This window comes from Siphateles boraxobius, unplaced genomic scaffold (genome assembly GCF_051911475.1).
Source record: "Siphateles boraxobius isolate OS27281-9 unplaced genomic scaffold, OSU_SipBor_1 130, whole genome shotgun sequence".
Lineage (NCBI taxonomy): Eukaryota > Metazoa > Chordata > Actinopteri > Cypriniformes > Leuciscidae > Siphateles > Siphateles boraxobius.
In genome coordinates, this window is record NW_027508734.1 from 9,224,489 (window position 1) to 9,246,395 (window position 21,907).

Consider the following 21,907-nt stretch of genomic DNA (forward strand, 5'->3'; position numbering starts at 1 on the left):
GTAATCACGTTGAAAGGTCACGCGTAAGGCGTAAGTACCGACCTAGTGTTTACAAGCCATTTACAAGAAAATCAAAAAGGTAAAACAACGATGTTGGACGATTTTGAAGTTGGAGGAGAAAATGAGATGACGTTTTTAGCCCTACCCGGAACACATGTGACCTTTAAACGTGACTACGTAATGCGTGGCGTATCGCAGTGCTAGTGCAAAACGAGCATTTGTGCTTAAAAAGTATATATATATATTTATTTATTTTTGGGTGAAAATGACAGATGGTTTGGCTAGATAAGACCCTTATTCCTCAACTGGGATCGTGTAGATCCTTTGAAGATGAATTGAAACTGCAATTTGGATCTTCAAACCTTTGGACCCCATTGAAGTCCACTATATGGAGAAAAATCCTGGAATGTTTTCGTCAAAAACCTTAATATCTTTTCGACTGAAGAAAGAAAGACCTAAACATCTTGGATGATGTGGGTTTGAGTAAATTATCAGGAAATTTAAATTCTGAGGTGGACTGAAGCGTAATAAATCCTCATTGTTCCAGTGAGACGGGTCAAGCCACATTCACTTGATGTTTTCTTCTGCTCAATAGCACTCTCTCACATGTCTTAAGGAATCTGCAGCATTTATACTCGGTGCAAAACAATACGTTTTTTTGATTTATACTATACATTTCAATTGTATCCTCATTATAAATGAAAACAGGTTCTCATTTGTTAGTATATTTTGCATTTACAATGAACTTAAAATGCTTTAGACCTATATTTAAAACTGTATTTTTTTGTTACACTTTCACTCTGCACTTTCACAAACACACACACACACACACACACACACACACACACACACACACACACACACACACACACACACACACACACACACACACACACATACACACACACACACACACACACACACACATATATATATATATATATATATGTAAATTGTTTTTCATCCTTTCATTTAAAACATTTTCATCCATATTTATCTTCATATTTATCTTCTATGTATATATATAAATAAATTTGTCTGGAATAAATTATCCTTTGCATTAATTTAAAACATAGTTTCATTTATGTTTTCTGAAAGTCTGAGTCAGGTACATTGATTAAGCAATCCCTGAGACATGTGCCTTTTTTGGGTAACTCAAGAATATTTCTAAAATATTGCATTGATATTTTGTCTGTTTCCTTTTTAGATCATCATCGCTGTGAGCCAGCTTATCGCTGATGTTGCGCTAACCGGTAGTTCACGTTTCCAGGATTCACTGTCCATCATCAACAACTTTGCCAACAGTGATAAAGTCATGAAGGTGCAGTAGAGTTTGCTAACTGGAATCTACAGTCAAACTTGTCAAACTACCTCATAAATCATTTTCCTTTAGGGGCCGCTTACATGTGCTTCACCACTTTTTGAAAGCCACTGTCTGAAATCAAGGCATCTCCAGTCTACGGAGCCCCTAAAGGGACATGGGGATGAACAAAAATATGAGATGGGAGGAGAAATTATATGTTAATCATTTTGCATTCTCTAGCAAATATTTTGAGCAAAGGTTTTGCGAGCAAATGCAAAGTTTCTTGGGGGGGACACAAAACTTTAGATTACACAAAAGCATTGAAATATTTCTTTCCCCTCTTATCTCATATTTTTTCCTCCACCATGTCCGTTTAAGGGCTCGATACCAGTCCATCATTCTTCATAATTTAATTTAAACATGTAACCAGAAAAACATTTGCGCTGTCCAGAACATCAGGGGCCTGATGTTTAAATCTTGCAATCTTTATCTGTATTTAATAAAAAATAAACAACATAAATCTGCACGCCGCCTGCATACTGACAGACTTTACGTACTCCCTCTTTTACTTGTGTGATCAAAATGATGAATTAAAGAGAATACTGTAAATTTACACACATTTAAATGAAAATAATAGAGTTTATAAAACAAATTACATTAATTATTCCAGAGGATAAAGGCCTGATTTCACAAACAGGGCTTAGATTAATCCAGGATTAGGCCTTAGTTCAATTAGGACATTTAAGTAGCTTTTATAAACGTCCCTTAGAAAAAACATTACTAGTGTGTATCTTGAGACATATTTTAGGATATATCAGCAAAGAACAGTAAAGTTAAGTTGATGTGTCTGTGTCTTGTTTGCTAATCACAGCATCTTCAAGGGCTGTGTTCTGTGACTTTGTGCCTGACAAAAGAAAGTAAATACAACTCAGTTTCACTCAGAGTGAAATACAACTAACGGTGTTTGTTTATAAACCGCAGCTCGGAAAAGATTACTGGGTGGTCGCACATACTTTCCAGCAAAACATCTGTGGGAACCAGCACAATATATGGCCATGATGACTCTCCTCATTATAGGCGCACATACTTTTAAAACAAGACAATGATTATCTAGTGTCCAAGTCAGTTTATCAGTTTACTTACAACTCTGCAAGAAAGCAATGTATTGACATTGACTATTGATTTATAGACTATATATTGCATTTAAAATGTTGATTGGCTGGACATACTGATCAATATGGATGCACATCCCTCAGTAAATAATAATCATCAAGTATCAAGTATTGCTTTTATAGCTTTTATTCATTCACATGATGCATTTTTGATATCAATAATTAAATTTGTACTATTTAAAATTTGAATTCTTGATATTAAGAATGTACTTTTTCTAGTAACAATGTCTATTTCTGATATCGGGAATTACATTTTCATTAGTACTCGTTTAAGGAGGGAGGATTGTAGTGGGAGCACTGGGGTGTCAGGTGTGACTGTGTGGCAATGGCAAATGGTTAACATGGCTTATGGGTCAGGTAGGAGGAGGTAGGGAGGTCAGGTTCGCCTCTGCGTTGAATTAATTTAAGCAGTAAATAGACATCATCTGCTTTTTTAAAACTTTTTCTCTGAAATGATACGTTTTAATGACAGTTAGGTTTGCTTGGATGTGATAATTCCGCTTCGAATTGTGTACTAAATTCACATTCTGGGAAGACAGAGATAATATTTTCAAAATAATAGCAAAAACAATTCCAAAACACTAATATGCAGTGGAAGAGAAAATGTGTTTTTGAGAGACGTTTTCCAAAAGTTCATTGTAACAGTTCATAGGTCAGGGCAGGAGGCTGGAACCGGCAAACGTTCAGCGTAAACCTTTAAAAAAATAAAATAAAGCTGCAGCCCAACGCGGAAAACTGCCGCATATAAACATAATAATACACAACAACATCAAGTCCAGGCCTGGTCCTCTCTCATCTTGCAGTGTCATCACTCCTCCTTTTATCCTTGCAGAGCTCCTCAGCGAGACACGAGACTGGTGTGGCGCATGCTTTTAACAAAGCTGAATGTGGTATGCAGGGCGATGTCGAGAGCTGTGGGAATGGAGCACGGCCGGTGTGGCACGCTGGGGGTATTCATCTTGACACACTCGTGCCACAGGCCTCGCTCCATTCCTGCCCTACACATACCACATTCAGCTTTGTTAAAAGCACACAAAACAGTCTACATGGCATTCTTGTGAAAGCTGTGAGTCATGTGACTTGTGAACATGCCATAACGCCTACAATAATAATCAGTTTACCAAAACTGCAAGTATTCTTGTTTCTGTTTTTATAACATGAAATCTGTATGTCTCCCCAGACCACAACGTTTCCATCTGAAGTGAAGGGTCTTACGATGAGAATTCGTACGGTTCTAATGGCCACCGCTCAGATGCGTGAGCACGAAAAAGACCCAGAAATGCTGCTTGACCTGCAGTACAGTCTGGCCCGATCGTACGCCAGCACCCCAGAGCTCAGACGGACCTGGCTGGACAGCATGGCTCGAGCACACAGTAAGAACGGGGACTTTTCTGAGGTAAGTTGTTTTGTTGGTACGGGTGCACTGTAAAGATTATTTGTACTTGCTGAACTTGTTTTGGCTTGAACACATTGCACATGGATGAAATTAGCATGAAATGTAAATGATGTTGCCAATTTTAAACCTCACCACACCCTGAAGTTGTAAGCATACTGTTAGATTTCGCTTTCTTTGGCCGAGCAGTGGTTTGGGTTGGCTCGCCAATGTATTAGATTGCTTTTGGGGAGAAGAATTTATTGAATGTTTGTAGTGTATCAGTCCTTCAGCAGCGATATTAGCCTACTGCCCTTCAACAATAATAACCCAAAGTTCTCTCTGAGACAGATCTTTATACATGAAGAAAAATGGGCTACAAACAATATAAAACTGTTAGGGCCTCCCACAGGAGATTGATCTACCCTCCAATCTACTCTGAGTAATGCTGTTTCTTTGTCATTCACACCTATCAGTTTCTGTGGGCCATACACCTGTATGGGCCATTCAGTTTCTATAGGCCATACATTTGTATGGGCCATTTGGTTCACACCTTTACAGACACCGATAGAGTTGATTACATCTGAGGCACAGTAACAATGTAAATGCATCTGAAATGCACATAATCTTTCAACGCCTGCATTACGATGAAAATTTCTGAGGAAATGCACACAATCCTTGTTTTTCAGATGATTAAAAAAATGTCATCCATTGTTCCATTCAGTCTTAAATTTGATTAGCAATACATTTGCATCAGTTCACCAAAACTGTGTATTGCCGACCAAAACTGTCTGTGCCCAATATAGCTAGACAGTGAGAGTAGAGATAAAGAATAAATAAACAGATAAAGCTTCTATCATTTTCTAAGTATTTCACCTTTCATCATTTTTGTGTTGGACCCCCTGTCAGGGGAAATTCTTACAGCAAAAATTACAGATCAGTTATATTTAATGCTAGTAATTAATGACGGGCCATCCTCTGGAAACCACCTCCCGGTGGTATAACGTTCAGGTTCACCTTTAAACAATCATGAGCACCTGTAATGGCACCTGTCACTCCCTCTGCCTGGCTGAACACCGATCAAGCCTCAGTCTTTTAACAATAGTCACAAGAGACTTTCAGTGCTGTTTACTTGTTCTGTTTACTTGTGTCATGAATTATTTAACAAATTGTCTTAATCTATTATGCACTCTTCTGGTATGTTTAGGTTAGCAGGAGTGTTTGATTCTTCATATAAATATATCCCCAACTAAATGAAAAACAGGAACTGGACTGTATTAAAGGTCACTTCCTGGCCACAATCTCTTATATTTCTATTTTGACACATACAGGGAATACATCCAAGAATAGAAAAGATGAGACAGTAGTGCCTTCTGCAGTAGATGGCCTAAAACATATAAATGCAACGTATATGCTTCAATATATATTTACTACATAAAATATGTGCTTTATAGGCCTAATTTTGTACTGAACACAATTTATTGCTTTCTTGATGATATGGTAAAATCATTTGACATTAGCTATGTTTCCATTCAAAATTGGAATATCGCATAAAACATTTGCGAATAATTCAGCGTTTCTATCCCATGTGTTCAAGATAACTCAATCGTCACTTTCCTAAAAGAAGAATTGGCACAAAATATCTGTAATATAAATGGAAGTTGCTGCAATCGGGGAAGAAACTGTGCTCTTTTTTCCTCCATCATAAATGACTTGCGTTTCAGAGCGCACGGATAAAACACAATAAACGCTGTCATGTTCTCTTGTGTTCGGTGGTGGGATGTGATTGGTCCACTGGTTAGTCCAGTCATCCAATCACATCCACTGTTGAGGCAAAGACTTTTTTTTGTGCATCAAAGGATTTATTAGGTAAATGTGTTTCCATTGAAGTTTATGCGCATGTCTTCTTATCGAATCAAAAATCCTTTATGCTCATTTTTAGAATATGTGCGAATCTTGGTGTTCCTATCCAGCATTTTTTTTTATTTGATACAAATAAAAGCAGGTTGACGGAAACCTACAGATTGATGAGCTTATATTCTGTTCATTATATGTGAGATTTGTTTTCTTAGTTCTGTGAACCTTATTTTCTCTGATATTTCTCCGCTCTTGTATTTTCACAGGCTGCTATGTGTAATGTTCATGTTGCTGCATTGGTGGCAGAGTATTTGCACAGGAAAAGTAAGTTTACAAAGGTTTCTTTACTTTCAACAAAGGGTTCATGCTCAGTTGTTTGGATCATATTCATTCTTCCTTAAAATATACCGTTAATGCTAATACCATGATAATACCATGTCCTAAAAAATCAATCGTAACTTTAGTTTACACTGATTGTTGAATTAAAATCAGAATGCATGTCTGACCTCATATTACAATGTTATTTTCATTCCCACCCAATTTTTCAATTATAAATGGACAACACCAAAACAATAAATTCCTGTATTTTAAAACCCTGCTGTATCCTGCAAGTATCCTGCTGTAAAACCCAGACAAAGCTTTCCCCACCTCCTGTCCTTCTGCTCCCCGCTCCTGTCTCTGCTCACCAACCCGTGGTGCATTCTGGATGAATACAGAACAGCTCCAGGGACAGTGCGACTAGGTTTTCGTTCAGTGTTTTTGCTCCTTATAGTAGCTGGAGACTTTCTTGTGCCAAGTTTATCAAATATCATACGTTTGCCTTGGTTTGGTTTTCTCGTTTCGTTTGGTTGCCAACATTTATTTTTGCTTGGTAAAGTGGCCATTTGTTTATTGGTTGCCTCCTCTGAAAATATTCAACTGTGCAAATATGAAATACCTGAATCATTGAAAGGAAATTAAGTAAAAGGATGTGTGAACAGGTTTTCAGAGGGACGTCCTGTACTCGAGAGACCGCCTGTTCTCCCAACACCCAAGTGTCCGTTTTCACTCGGCATTACACGCCTGACTCAGATTAAACTTAATATGCGTCATAATCACAGACTTTGGTTTGCACTTAACACGGATCCTTATCTGAAGTCACTATGTGTGTTGTAGTCTTAATCCTCCTTCCTGCCTCAAACAGAAGGAGCTTACGGAGAGAGAGAGAGAGAGAGAGGTGTGATGACACAAGCACCAGTCTGTTGCTGTGGACCGAGGGAGTCTGATATAGCGCTGGTGGATTTGATTGTGGTATGGCCACCTGCGTATTTTGCCTAGGACCAATCGAGAGTGGATCTCAAAGACTCCTCTTACTACCTAGTTACGTCAACATCTGTGCATGGCCCTAATCTAGTGTTTCCTCGCCGTGGGTGTGTACCAGCCGCCTTTGAAAACCATTCACCCTGTGTCTACTTGAATAGAGTTTTTTTTCTTTACTTTTCCTCGTCTCCGCTGAAGAAGCATGTGTTTGATGTGAAGCGACACAAACTCTTCTTCTTGCCCAGTCAGGATAGATATATCATCTGTATCCTGTCCCATGCTTGTCTAAAATGCGTCCTGAGGGACACAGTTCAGGTGCAAAGAATTAGGGAATCATCCGAAAGCCTCTGTCTGGAGCGAAGGGCTGGGCTGGTAAAAGCCCCCATTATAAGCACTATGGATTCATGGACCCCCTGCTACTTTGTTGCATTAGAGGTAAAAATGTGCGTTGGGGATGGCCGGCCCTAATGGCCTCCCACTGGGCCAGAAGAAAGAAACAATTGAGTGTTTTATTTCCTAATGTTTGTAAGCAGTCTGTTTTGTTTGCCTTTTGATTGTGGGAAATTAATATTATTAATAATGGAGAAATAATTAGGACCTTTTTATCTTGTCCGAGTATGAGTTTTTATTAGTACACATCAGATGGCTGACTCGTGTTAAGTGTGTGTGTGTGTGTGTTTTTGGGAGTGAGAGTGGATGAGGATTTTATTTTATTTTTTTGGAAAGATGGTGAGTTTGTGGAAAGTGACCACAGAAACTGTGTCCAATTTCTTTTGATTGGCCAATTATTGCAAGAATGTTTTATCATTGTCACTGCTATGAAAATTAGCTACAAATTATTACATGTAAAAAAAATCCCTAAATCTTGTATTATAAATTAATAAAATCTTTAAAAAAAATAAAAAAAAATTATTCCTGTATTTTCCCCATGCAAATAAGGCTCCTGCTTGGACAAACACTCTACTGTCTTAGACCAAATATGTGATGCACGATGCAAATGGCAATGCAAAGTCTCAAACAATGCATCACGGATAGTTGAGCTATCATGGATAGCATAGTAAACCTGTTTTCTTTCTCTTCTTTTTATATTTTAAACATAATATTACAGTATGTAGTAAGGTTTGTGAGGTTTTTTAAATAGTACATGTATCATTAACTGCTAGTAATTCAGAGTTTTGTGTCAATGCAAAACTAAAAACATGTCTCAGGTTCCACAAATTTGCATGTCTAGAAACCAGTGATAAAAATGGCTTTGTTGAAAATTCTGCTGTATGTTTCTCAGAAGTCATGCGTTTGCAACAGTGATGCCATTATTTTGTAATCCTAATCATTTTCTCATGAGTAATCTTTAATATTGCATTAGCTCATGTAAAGTAGCCCCAAACTGTATTTGTGCACTTTCTTCAGGCTGATATACTGATTCTTCATGCTCCCTCCCAACCATTCTTTCACAATTTGAGCCTGATGAATCTTGACATTGTCATCCTGGAATATGGCCATGATGTGTCTTCCTACATGGTTGTTTAAGAAATGAAAAACTACACACTCCATCAATTAGCGTTACAAGAACTGTTGCCAAGCTAGAAACATAATAATCACTGCAGTAATGATCCAATCATAGACTTTTAAAGTCCCCCGTGGCGAAAAACACGGTGCGATTTTTGCTGTTTTACAAACTCACAGATGATCACGTGGAAATCGGTGATGGTCACGTCACGCAGCGTGTGATAGGAATTACGAGCAGAGCACGTAGCAATATCTCACGACCTCCCGAGTGCCCGAACTTGCACCGCGTACAGTATACAATGATTATTTGATATTGAAAAAAGATATATATATATATAGAGAGAGTATGTATCACACATTCAACATGAAACAAATAAGAACAATAATTGACAAAAAAAAAAAGAACAACAACAGCAAAAAAAAGGGGGGTTATTTTTTGGGATAGATTACCATGAGGGTAGAGAAGGAAGAATAATTGTGTGTATGTGTGCGTGTGTATGTGTGTGCGCTAGAGTGGTATTACCATGCGTGTAAGTTTGTGTGTGATTGAGTGTTTTGTATTTGAATGTTGAAATCAGCAGGATTGGTATAGTATGGATTATTATAATTAAAGTACTGTGTCCTGGTTATAAGAGGGGATTGGTTGGGTTGGGTCAAGCTCAACGGCTCTTTCCTCTGGCTGTTCCAGTCCTCACCGAGGCCGAGGAGCATATTAATCCTAGGAGATAGAGGAGAGAGGGGCTTCGGACACAGGGGGGGAACCCAATCCAGAGGCACACAGTGCCAGAACCCCTCACCACTACTGCCCTCCTCTGCCCCCGCCGTCAACTGCTGTTCTACTGACGGGCCAGCTCATCTACCCACACCACTATCCCTGTGTTATGTCTTCTAGGGTCTAAAAGCATTAAAAGAGGTGTGGCGCAAGGGGTAGAACTTATTCCGAACCACCTCAAGCATCACCCATTTTCCTACCTATTGATTGATTCACACAATCAATCAAGAGGTAGGGAAATGGGTGATGCTTGAGGTGGTTCGGAATAAGTTCTGCTCTGTTGCCCCCCACTGCTTTTTAATGCATCTCATGTCATACATTTAATCACACATTAAATGTATGATATAAGATGCATTAAAAAGCAGTGGGGGGCAACAGAGCAGGACCTCTTCAGGCCCATCACACAGCACACCTTAATTCTAAAATAGGAATGTGAATGTTGGCCATCTAACCCGAGGTGCATTAAAAAGTGAGGTGTACAGAGTAGAGCCGGCCCAAGCAGTTGCAGTGGAGGAGGAGGTCTGTGGAGGCGCGGCGAAGGGGAGGCATGTTCTCCCTCAGGGTAAACACACCCTGCAGCCCCCCCCCCCCCCCCCCCCTCCAGCCCATCCGCCGCTGGAGGTTTTTGAGGCTTGTAATGGGGGGTGAAATAGTTATCCCCATCCCAATCGCTGGTGTTTCTGACGTCACAAACTACCTTGTAACCAATCAAACCAAGTCTCTGAGCTGGTGTGAGTGAGTGGAGGCGGGGCGAATTAGCATATGCATAGAACCGCGTATACTAAATGAAGCAAGGGTGTAGAGTTACATTCAAGCTATTTTAAGGCATGAAGAATTTTTTTTCCATAGGAAAAAAACAATTTAATATGTCATCTAGGTGATCAAAGATGAGTTTTAAGGGATAAAATTATTGACGACAGGGGGACTTTAAGCATTTGCATAATTAAATCCAAACAGAGACTTTTTTTGGCTGAGCAGTGTATATATTTACAAACGTTGCTATGGTATGGTAGATGCGATTTGACAGCACTAGTAGTAACTGTATATACAGTCGTGCTCAGAATTAATGGCACCCCTGGTAAATATGATCAAAACTGGCTGTAAAAAAAATAAATCTCCATCGTTTATCCTTTTTGATCTTTCTTTCAAAAAATTGCCAAAAATCTAACCTTTCATTGAAGTAAAAGAATTAAAACTGGGGGGGAAATCATGTAATGCCACAATTATTGGCACCCCTTGAATTTTTTTCGAGTAAAATATCTCTGAAGTATATTCCCATTAATGTTTACCTTTTTTAGCACACCAGGGTGACTAGGAACATGAAATTGTCTAGCTATGACTTCTTGTTTTACAAGAGTTTAAATATGAGGAAACACAAATGTCAAATTCCCTTAATCATCTATCACAATGAGTAAAACTAAAGACTATAGTTCTGATGTGCATCAAAAGATTGTTGAGCATCACACAAAATAGGAAATGGCTATAAGAAAATAGTTAAAGAATTGAAAATCCCCATTTTGACCATCAGGGCAATAATTAGGAAGTTCCAAGCAACTAAAGATGTTATGAATCTGCCAGGAAGAGGAAGTGTGTCTATATTGCCTTAATGGACGGTGAGGATAAAAGTTTGAGTGGCCAAAGACTCTCCAAAGATCACATCTCTTGGGGTCAGAAAGCCTATAAAAAAAATCAAACAACCCCTACATCACCACATGTTGTTTGGGAGGGTTTCAAGAAAAATCTTCCTCGCTCGTCCAAAAACAAACTCCAGCAGTTCAGCAATTCAGTTGTCAGACACGACTGGAACTTCAAACGGCACAGGCTTCTGTGGTCAGATGAAACTAAAAAAAGAGCTTTTTGGCAGCGAACAGCCTAGATGTGTTTGGTGCACACAAGGATAAAAAGTACCCCATGTGTACAATTGAATATACCGTTGGATCTTTAATGTTGTGGGCATTTTTTTCTGCTGGAGGTCCTGGACCTCTTGTTCAGATTCATGGCATCGTGGATTCTATCAAATATCAACAGATAAAAAATCAAAACCTGACGGCTTCTGCTAGAAATCTGATAATGGGCCGTGGTTGGATCTTCCATCAGGACAATCCAAAACAAACCTCAAAATCAACACAAAAATTTGTTACGAAGCACAAAATGAAACTTCTGCCATGACAGTCCCAGTTCCCTGACCTGATTAGTGGAGTGAACTGAAGAGAAGAAGTGCCAACATGGATCTGGGAATCTGCAGGATCTGGAGAGATTCTGTATGGAGGAATTGTCTCTGATCTCTTGTCAGTTGTTCTCAAAACTCATCAGGAATTATAGGAAAAAACTCAGAGCTGTTATCTTGTCAAAAGGAGATTGCAAAAAGTATTTAATAAAAGGGTGCCATTATGGCCAATGTGTTTCGGAGAAAAACATTTATTTCATAATGTGATTCCCCCCCACTTTCAATTCTTTTACTTCAATGAAAGGTTAGATTTTTGGCAATTTTTTGAATGAAAGCTCAAAAGGATAAACAATGCAGATTTATTTTTTTACAGCCAGTTTTGATCATATTTACCAGGGGTGCCAATAATTCTGAGCACGAATGTATAAAGAGTTTTTGCTAATCTTTTTTTTTCTGTGTAGTGACACATATTCTGCTATCTTATTGTTTCAGAGCTGTTCCCGAGTGGACTGGCAGCTTTTAAGAGAATCACCCAGAACATTGATGAAGAGGGAGCTATGAAAGAAGATGTAGGGATGCAAGATGTGTACTACACTGAGGTAAACAACGCTGGGGGAGTTTTATGAATGCAACAAAAAAAACCCAGACAGACATGCTAGCATTATAGTGATTTTTAACCCCATAAAGTTGCATTTGTGAAACTTGAGCTGTACTTCTGTGACAGGATGTCCTGGTTGAGCAGTTGGAGGTGTGTGTTGAGGGTCTATGGAAAGCTGAGAGGTTTGAACTCATAACACACATTGCGAGACTCATCATTCCTGTTTACGAGAAACGCCATGAGTTTGAGGTAAAAAAAAAAAAAAAACAGGATGCACTGATGCAATGCAGATTAAAGAAATGTACCAATTTCCCTACAATTGCCAGTATCCCAACTCTTTCATTTTCTCTGAATAGTCTTTCAGAGCACTGTGGGTAGAAGACTTGCGGCACCTGTGGTTTTTTATTTGACAGAAGCTCTTTACTCAATAACTTAACTCTTAGAAAGCACATGCACACTCTGACCGGACTGAGAGGACTGAAGTTGGTCAGTCAGATGTTTGTGTGGGCAGTGAGGGCAATAAATATTACTATGAACAGAGCCTCAATCTGTTTCACTTTCCCTTCTCAGTTAAATGAGGAAACCGTAGAAATAAGTATGAAAAATTCATGTTGCAGGAAAAACCCTTAGAAATGTATAGAGTGGGCTCTTCTGAAAAGCCCTGCTGATGCAGCCTATTTTGGAAGAGGGAAGCCTTTGCAACAAATCATGACTTCTCATGACAGTGCTGGCACTGTGGGAAAGTTTCCATGTTGGAGAGTGTGTTTGTGAATGGCTTTCTAAACAATGGTTACAGAAAGTACAGGATGATTTCACTTCACAAATGAAAAGGATTTTTATTTTTTGTGAGGGGAAAAAAAGTGGTGTATGTGTGGGGTTTGTCAGTGCTTTTAAAGCACAACAGACACGTTTGCAAATCCTAAACTTTGAAGCACCATATGGAGATATTTCATTCCATTAAAGGAATAGTTCACCCTAAAATGAAATTTCAGTCATTTTTTTACTCTCCCTCATGTCGTTCCAAACCTGTAAGACTTTCGTTCATCTTTAAAACACAAATGAAGATATTTTTGATCAAATCTGAGAGCTTTCTGTCCCTCCATTGACAGCTACGTAACTACCACTTTGACGCTTCAAAACGTTCATAAACAGATCGTATAAATAATCCATATGAATTGGGCGGTTAACTCCAAATTTTCTAAAGAGACTCAATCGCTTTATATGATGGACAGATTTAATTTAGGCTTTTATCCACATTTAATCATTGATCAGCGAACCTAAACAGAAGCTCAACCGAACTTGACACGCGAGAACAAACCTCTTGCTTAAGCTCAAATGTGATGCGTAACACAGGAATGAACCTCATTGGTTCTCGCACGTCGAACGAACATGCTTGATCTTCAGTTTACCACACCTGATGTGTGAGTTGATGAATGTTTATATGTGAATAAAAGCCTTAATTCAGTCTTTTCATCATGTAAAGCGATCAAGTGTCTTTAGAAAATTTGGAGTAAACCGCTCAATTCATATGGATTAGTTTTACAATCTTTTAATGAACTTTTTGAAGCATCAAAGTTTCAGTTGTGTAGCTGTCAATGGAGGGACAGATAGCTCTCAGATTTCATCAAAAATATCTTCATTTGTGTTACAAAGATGAACGAAAGTCTGACGGCAATTTTTGGTGAACTAGCCCTTTTAGTAACAACAAAGCTGTGTGAAATTTATTGTTTTGTATTTTAGATGGTATTACTTATGACTTGAAAATACTTTAATGATTGATTGTGTTCTGTAATAGTTGTTACATTTATAAAATTGTCCAGCGATGGTATCACTATTGATATTTTGTGATATTCTGAAAGCAATTTAAGTGGTATCGCCCATCCCTACGTATCTTTAAATGATCTGACTTCATATGTGTTTATGGATACAAGATGATCCAGCTGTTAAATCAAATATCATTATCTCCAATCCAATGTTTAGGGGATGTTATGCTTACAAATGTGAGCAAATATGAAAAGCTGTGTTTCTTTTCTACCGTTGCCTTGTGCAAATGAACTTTTAACAACTCGCTAGTCATTATTGTAAACTGTTTTTTTAAGTTTGTAAAGTATTTCAAGTGTTTGTATTTGATAAGATTCCATTTCTTCCATCTGATTTTCCATATCCATTTTTTTAAATGACACCCATGTACGAATATAGTATGATCATATTGACAATTTTTTGGACACTTTTTCTAAGTCATGTTTGGAAGTGAGTGATGGCACAACAAAGTCGGACAGTTTATTTGACAATATGTCATGAAGGAACATGACTGATGTTTTTTGTAGCATAAGCCAATTTACTTTACTCTAATATAGTGCTCTAACATTTCTGAGGAAAACTGTAAGCAGGAGACTTTAGATTATGTACCTTGGCTCTGCTAACAAACACATCCCTATTAAAGTTTGCACACTTTAAAGATGACACAGTTGCAGTCCTGCAGTCTTGTGGTTAATGCACTCATCACATCAGACTTTTCATTTCCTGCTCTTGTTCCCCATCTTTTTTGTCTTATCTCTCTTTTTTTTTCCTGTTGATAAAAATGCTAATAAATTAAAGCAGTCAGTTTCATTCATTTGGATTATGCTTTTCACAATTAATATTAAGCAGTTCAAAGTTGACAGTTTCAAGATAAAAAGCTGAAAACCGCAATTGTTACATGACTTTTCCGCACAGAAAGTGCATGAAAATGACAGCAGTTCTTCAAACGTTCTCTCACAGAGTTGTTTTTTCTCTCTTTCTCTGATAGAAACTGAGGAGATTGTATGACACACTGCAGCGAGCTTATGCGAAGATATTAGAGGTAATAAAGTCTGGTCGACGTCTGCTGGGGTCTTACTTTAGAGTCGCCTTTTATGGACAGGTAGGTTCACAAGTTTATGCTTGTTTAGATTTGACTTGCTTTTTGCTACCACTTCCCAAAATGTGTAAACTATTGATATTGTGTATCTCTTGCGCTACTGATATTGTGCACTTTAGAGTCTGACAGCAGAAATATGTTTTATCACATGAAACAAATGTTTACACTACTGTTCAAATGTTTGGGTCGTTAACATTTTTTTAATGTTTTTGATACAAAAGTATCTTGTGCTCACCAAGGCTGCATTTATTTGATCAAAACAGTACAGTAAAAACAGTCATATTTAGAAAATTTTTTACAGTTTAAAATAAGTGTTTCTGTTTTAATACATTTTAAATTGTAATTAATTCCTGTCATGCAAAGCTGAATTTTCAGCATGATTGCTCATGTCTTCAGTGTCAAATGATCCTTTGATGAATATAAAGTTCAAAAGAAAAGCATTTATTTAAAAAGAAAACGTTTTGGTTGAAAACTATAAAGTCTTTACTGTCACTTTTTTAATTTAATGCATCCTTGTTGAACAGGGCTTCTTTGAAGAAGAGGATGGAAAAGAATACATTTACAAAGAGCCAAAGCTCACAAAGCTTCCTGAAATTTCCCTTCGCCTCACAAGCCTCTACGGAGAAAAGTTTGGAGCAGAGAACGTCAAAATTATCCAAGACTCCAACAAAGTGAGTCAAAGTTTCTAGTTCACTGTGCAGCTTTCTGTATTGAGATTAAATGACAGTGAAGGGTCTTCATTCAGGAAAGAGTTGTTTATCTCAAGTACAAACATTTGGAGGCACATCTAGCTTCCAGTCTTTGCATATTTTTGAGTATTTAACATTTGGAAACGCATTACATTTTTACCCATTTCATAGTAAACTCACTTTCTTTAAATAAAAGGAAAATCCACACATAATCTTTTTTTTTACCCACAGGTTAACCAGAAAGATCTCGACCCAAAGTTTGCCTACATTCAGGTCACGTATGTCAAGCCCTTCTTTGATGAGAAAGAGCTGGTGGAGAGGAAGACGGACTTCGAGAAGTGCCATAACATCAATCGCTTTGTCTTTGAGACTCCGTTCACACTAACGGGGAAGAAACAAGGAGGAGTTGAGGAGCAGTGCAAGCGGAGGACGGTACTTACCAGTAAGCTTGCAACACGCAGACAGCAGGAGATCTGGCATTACTCCCAGTACATCATTGAGATTGCCAACATTTTTTTCAACTCTTACTGTTTGCTTTCTTAACAACACCTAGGCTACATGCACAAGACATCCAGATTTGCTGTCACTTCACCTTTTAGTGTTTAAAGGAATAGTTCACTTCAAAATGAAAATTCTGTCATCTGTCAACTTGAGTCAACTTAACATGTTATGTAACATAACATAACATAACATAACATGAGTCAACTTAACATCTGTTAAATGATAACAGATTTATCATTTTGAAATGAACTAATCCTTCTGTTGTCTTTCCTTTGGCAAAAAATGTGGGAAATTTTAAACACCCATAATGCACTGGGCATTTTGCCATCCAAGACCACTCTCACTCATCAAATACCGCCTTGCTTGAGTAGGGAATGCTAACATGGTGTCGACTTGTTTTGCTTCTGGGTGCAAGAATTCAGAGAGTAAATGTTTTGCAGAAGTTATTTTCAGTTTCAAGTGAAAGATCCAGAATGTTGTAGGCAGTGGCTGCAAAGTAAAAGTGACATGTGGTAGCCAACTATGGTAACAAAAACTCCAATCCAAGTTAGTGCACACACATTAGGAGCAGTCAGTAGTGAACACACACACACACACTGTGTGAGCAGTGGGCTAACATTTTGCTGTGGCGCCCAGGGAGTGATTGGGGGTTAGGCATCTTGCTTAAGGGCACATCAGTCATTTCCTGCCGGTATTGAGAATCAAACCCACAACCTGCAGGTTACCAGTCTGACTTTCAAACCACTAGGCCACAACTGCCCCACTCGTAAATATGGAGAGAACATTGCCACAATGGAAAATCTGAAAAACCTCCATGTTTGTAGTGTCAATTTCAAACGGGATGATTATAAACACTGTTTTAGTCCAAACAGAAAGGGAAAACTGAAAGAAACTGATGTTCTGTCAGTTCAGTACAACAAAGAAGACTGTTACAATAGTATTTTTACCATAATGCTGTTTAAAGAATGAACAAAGTACGATACAATTTACGATACAACCCTTACAATAGCTGTTCTGTTAATAACCCTCTGTTGATCCGACAGTCCGCGGACAGTACAATCTGTAGTAGATGTCAAAAGAGTTTTGTTGATAGTTAAACAGGACTTTCTCTGTCCAGTTAACACAGAGAACGAGTAAACACTGTTCATTTACTTCCGAGACTATAACAATACGAAGCCGGTTGAAAATATGTGAACCTAAAACTTATAAAAGGGATAGTTCCAGTCCTTGATTCTGATTTGTTGAGCCACGCTGTGACATCATTTCATAAGTATTACTTTATAGACCTTATGCGTCAGAGAAACAAGCATTTAGCAGCCATCTTTAGAATATTGTGTTTGAACTTCAGATTTTGCGGTAGTTCTGTATATTTCTGTCATCGCTGTCGAAGAGTAATTAGCTGATGAAGTGGATTTACTTATTGTAGAGTAGGGGAAGTGATCATGAGCATTGTAATAGCATTTAAGATTTTAAAACAAGCAGTTCATTCATAAATCCGTAAGATCTTACCTTCATGCTGTGGAAATACAAACCGGAAGAGAGGACACAACGAGCGCAGTGCTAAAAAGGGGCAGGGCTACAAAAGGTCTATACAGTATTATTATTATAACCGTTTTATAAAAGCAATAAGCCGCGTGAAGCCGTGGTTTACAGTGAATTTAAAATCTGCCAAGGGCTAACAACGCTCCTTAGCTGCTCTAAACTCATGGCTTCACGGGGTTATTGCTTTATTTAATCCTGTCGTGACATACACAGTTCAGACATTTACAGGACTGAACTGACCAACAAGTCAATAATGACATATAAACACAGTGCTTCTGTCAGTGGTTTTTTAGGTAAAAATACAAAACACAAAAAAGTTGCTATCATCGGGTTTCTTAAGTGACTCTAGTTACATACTAGCCTGGATGCCAGCTGAACTTAGCTCCGCAACAACATTTGATGTCGGGAAGTTCGGTCTGGACTTGATCCGTTGAGAAGCAAGTATGCCCGAACCAGAGATGTTCGGACCAAACAAATTGACAGGGCGGGCTTTATACGATGATGGACAGATGATCAACAGTAATGTAACTATCCACGTCACCAAAGAGCGCTTGGTTTGAATTCTTTTACAACAAAGAATGGCTTCTGCTGGAGAATTTAGATGTGTAGATTCAGCCATCGCGTCTGTTATAGAAGATGTAGACAGTGCATTCATTTTAAAGGTGCAGTGTGTGATTTTTAGCGGTATCTAGTGGTGAGGTTACGAATTGCAACCAACAGAAGTTACGGTGGCTGACAGGAAAATTTGTCATCGTCTGAGACGGCAGAGAGTTGCCAGTTCAGCAATGAGGTTTCTTTACACGGATAAATTAAGAAATTAGGTTTACTTAATTTCCGTAACTCATCACACATAATACACCTGAAAGTGCGCATGCGCAGAAAGCGAAAACTACATAGGGACGAGCAGGCACGACGGCCTTACATAAACATATCACCAGAATGATTGACACTTGGTGGACCAATAGTATAGGCTACCCACCCGGAAAAAGAAAATCCTCCGCTATACCTTTAAGTAAGGTCTTTATACACCACTGAAAACTTATTTTTCAAGGTAGTGACGAAACACGCTATGTAGCGCTGTTTGTTCGCTGTCGGCTACGGTAGAAACATGACGACACAATATGTCGACCTCCATAGAAGGGGGTGCCAGCGGTTATGAAGACATAAATGTCTAATTTTAAGGTAATAAAAACATTACGGTTCATTATGCAAGGTCCTTATTCACCACTTAAACATAGTTATGGATCTTATATTGCATTTCTGTCAATAGATCCTCAGAAATATTACACATTGCACCTTTAAAAGAGGAACAGAGAACCGCGATCAAGGCATTTGTTGATCCAATTGAGTGCAGAGGCATTTTCTTTCCTGGTTCGGTTGAAACACGCCCCATAATCACAGCCCAAAGGAGCAGTATCAGACTCACATTCTGACTAGAATCTGAGTATGACGACGTCAGGCTAGTTCCATACATGGATGGAATGATAATTTAGGGCGTTCACTCTCACATTTAAATGCAGTTATCACCCCTGAAACTTTGCAGTGTCATACCCTAACAATCATTGTTTACATGATAGTTGCATACAGCTTCCCAACATGAATTAATTGGCATGTATTTAATACTGTTTAACATCAGTGTAAATATTTGATGTAACTAAGAAAAACAGTCTTGTATGAACAATGGCAATGACAAGTTCCCTATGGGCCAATAGCGTTACTATTCTTTAAACTGTCACGCTCTTGAGTGACAACTTTTGTGAGCAACCTATCATTTAGATGAGTCTTTTCAGTTGGCCTCTTGGCCTCTTTACTCAGTTGTGGTCGTGCACCAATCAATAATGGCGACAACAGGTGTGTTGGTACCTGTGAACTTCTGTGACTGTTTGACAGTCAGTCATAGATGAAAGATTAGATGTACCACAATTAGACCATGATTACTATCTTTTGTTTGAGTGGTGGTGTTTGTCTGTGTTGAGGGTTCAAAAGCGTACAGTGTTTGTCTGTGTTTGTTTTTTGTGTCTGCAGCGGCCAACACATTTCCCTATGTAAAGAAGCGCATCGAGGTAGTGGGAGAGAAGCACTTGGAGCTGAAGCCGATCGATGTGGCAATAGATGAGATGAGAGAGAGGAGTGTTGAACTCGCTAAGCTCTGCTCTAATCAGGAGGTTAACATGATCACACTTCAACTCAAACTCCAAGGCTGTGTTAGTGTGCAGGTACTAGTATGCATTACAGTCTCTTTGGGCCTTTTAGTCTGCATACTATTTACACTACCATTCAAAAGTTCATTTTTTTAAAGAAATTACTACTTTTATTTAGCAAATGCACATTAAATTGATCAAACTCTTAAAAAATAAGAGCTCTATAATGTTTAAAAAAAATAATTCAAATAAATGTTCTTTTGAACTTTCTTCTTGAAAGAATCTTGAATCTTGAAAAAAAAATGTTTCTTGAGCAGCAAATCATCATATTAGAATGATTTCTGAAAGATGACACTGAATACTGGAGTAATGATGCTGAAAATTCAGCTTTGATCACAGGAATAAATGACATTTTAAAATTAACATAGAAAACATCAAGATTTTTTTGCGTTTGACTTTTTTTTCATGACAGTTTTCCCAAAATTCCCCCAAAAGAGTAATAACCAACTCTTGCTTGTATTTACTCTTATGTACTGCATGTTCATTGTTTGTTCTTCCTTGTAGTTCATTTGCCATCTTCACATTATTTTTTCGCAAAGTATTGTTTTGCTGCAGCTACGATAAAGCGACATCCACTCTTGTATTGAGTATTTATGCATTTTGGGTGTGGAGCAATGAAGGGAGGTGTATGTTTGTTTGAGTTGATTTCAAATATTAACAGTGTTTCTCAGAAATTGCTTACTGCACCTTTAAGATGACAGAATGCCAATGAAGTGAATTACATCCAAACAAGATTCCTGTGCCCCAGTAACAGGGAAACAAATTAAATGTAACAAAAGTTTCCTAATATCTTGCGCATGAAGTCACAGTCCCTGTTCATTGATAATGGTTTGTTACGCAATCCTATCATGCATCTAATACCGTTTTTGGGCTTATAGGTGAATGCGGGACCGATGGCCTATGCCCGAGCTTTTCTGGATGAATCCAAATCAGGTCAACCCAATAAGAAAGTCAAGGAGCTCAAAGAAATATTCAGGTATGCCGTATTACCTTTGCAGTTTTTGTTGAACTTAGAAAGGGAACGGATAACTCTGGGTACATAACAAGGAAAAAGCATGATTTGGTAACAAGAACCTAAAACAACAATTACAAGAAAATTGTCCAACACCAAGGTCCTGTTTACACCAGGTATTAATATACGTTTGGTCGATCAGATCACAAGTAGAGGAGGGAGACACATTCACGTTTACACCTGGGGTTTTAATCCGGCTCTTTTGTCCACTTTGGACCACTTCTGTCCTGATCTCTTCGAGGAGAGGGTCTATGGGCGGGTAAATGCATGGGCTTTTTAGATCTTTCGTGCTTCCCATAATGTGGTTCATGCATCAGGTCAGTAGATGGTATTAAGTGGGTGTTTGAATGTATTTGACAACATGAGCGTTAACCTAATGAAAGAAATTCGGTCAAATGCTTTTTCTACTCATACTGTCATTTATAAATGCGTTTATGCCTGTATTTAGTGTCGTCCAGTTATGATCGGATTTATGAAAACACTTCTTAATACCAAGTGTACAGTAAATGGGGTCTTATTGATACTGGCTTTCCTAATTAGGATATAGAGATATCTACAGTATACAAATATTAGCCAAAATTATCTTATCATTTAACTTAAAAGTTAGAAAAAGGCTCATCTGGGGAAGTTTTTAAGCTTTCTTCTCAAAAACTTTAATTTCAATACAATAGTAAGTGAGTGTTCTAAAAATAGGTGAAGATGAAGTTAGTCATGTTCAGGAAGCAACCGACTGCACTTACTGTTTGTTCAACAGCATGTATCATCTTGCCATGTTGCAGGAATGTGTCTTTTATCATGCCAGCGCATCTCATTCTTCGATTTGGCTCAGGAATTTGTGGTCATAGCACTCTCGATTACATTTATATGACTTAATCTTCTCCAAATAGCAATAGTTTGTTTTTGTAATACAAGTACATTTTTCCCCTTTAAAATAAGACATCATACTAAACCATCTGAAGATTTTGAAGTTAACTACTCGCTAGAAATAGCACATTAGGGTGCTCAAAATTATACATG

The 21,907-nt window shown here is 38.2% G+C and overlaps 1 protein-coding gene across 7 annotated transcripts in view; it reads left to right on the plus strand.

The window, feature by feature from the left end:
* Nucleotides 1–21,907, plus strand: part of dock11 (dedicator of cytokinesis 11) — a 104,070-nt gene that overhangs the window by 74,204 nt on the left and 7,959 nt on the right. For all 7 annotated transcript variants that reach the window (XM_077227816.1, XM_077227819.1, XM_077227817.1 and 4 more), the window contains 10 exons: nt 1,208–1,321; nt 3,656–3,871; nt 5,971–6,028; nt 11,941–12,047; nt 12,173–12,295; nt 14,835–14,948; nt 15,470–15,616; nt 15,866–16,076; nt 19,703–19,893; nt 20,757–20,854. In XM_077227816.1, the coding sequence (XP_077083931.1) occupies nt 1,208–1,321; nt 3,656–3,871; nt 5,971–6,028; nt 11,941–12,047; nt 12,173–12,295; nt 14,835–14,948; nt 15,470–15,616; nt 15,866–16,076; nt 19,703–19,893; nt 20,757–20,854 (1,379 nt within the window). The remainder of the gene's footprint in view (nt 1–1,207; nt 1,322–3,655; nt 3,872–5,970; nt 6,029–11,940; nt 12,048–12,172; nt 12,296–14,834; nt 14,949–15,469; nt 15,617–15,865; nt 16,077–19,702; nt 19,894–20,756; nt 20,855–21,907) is intronic.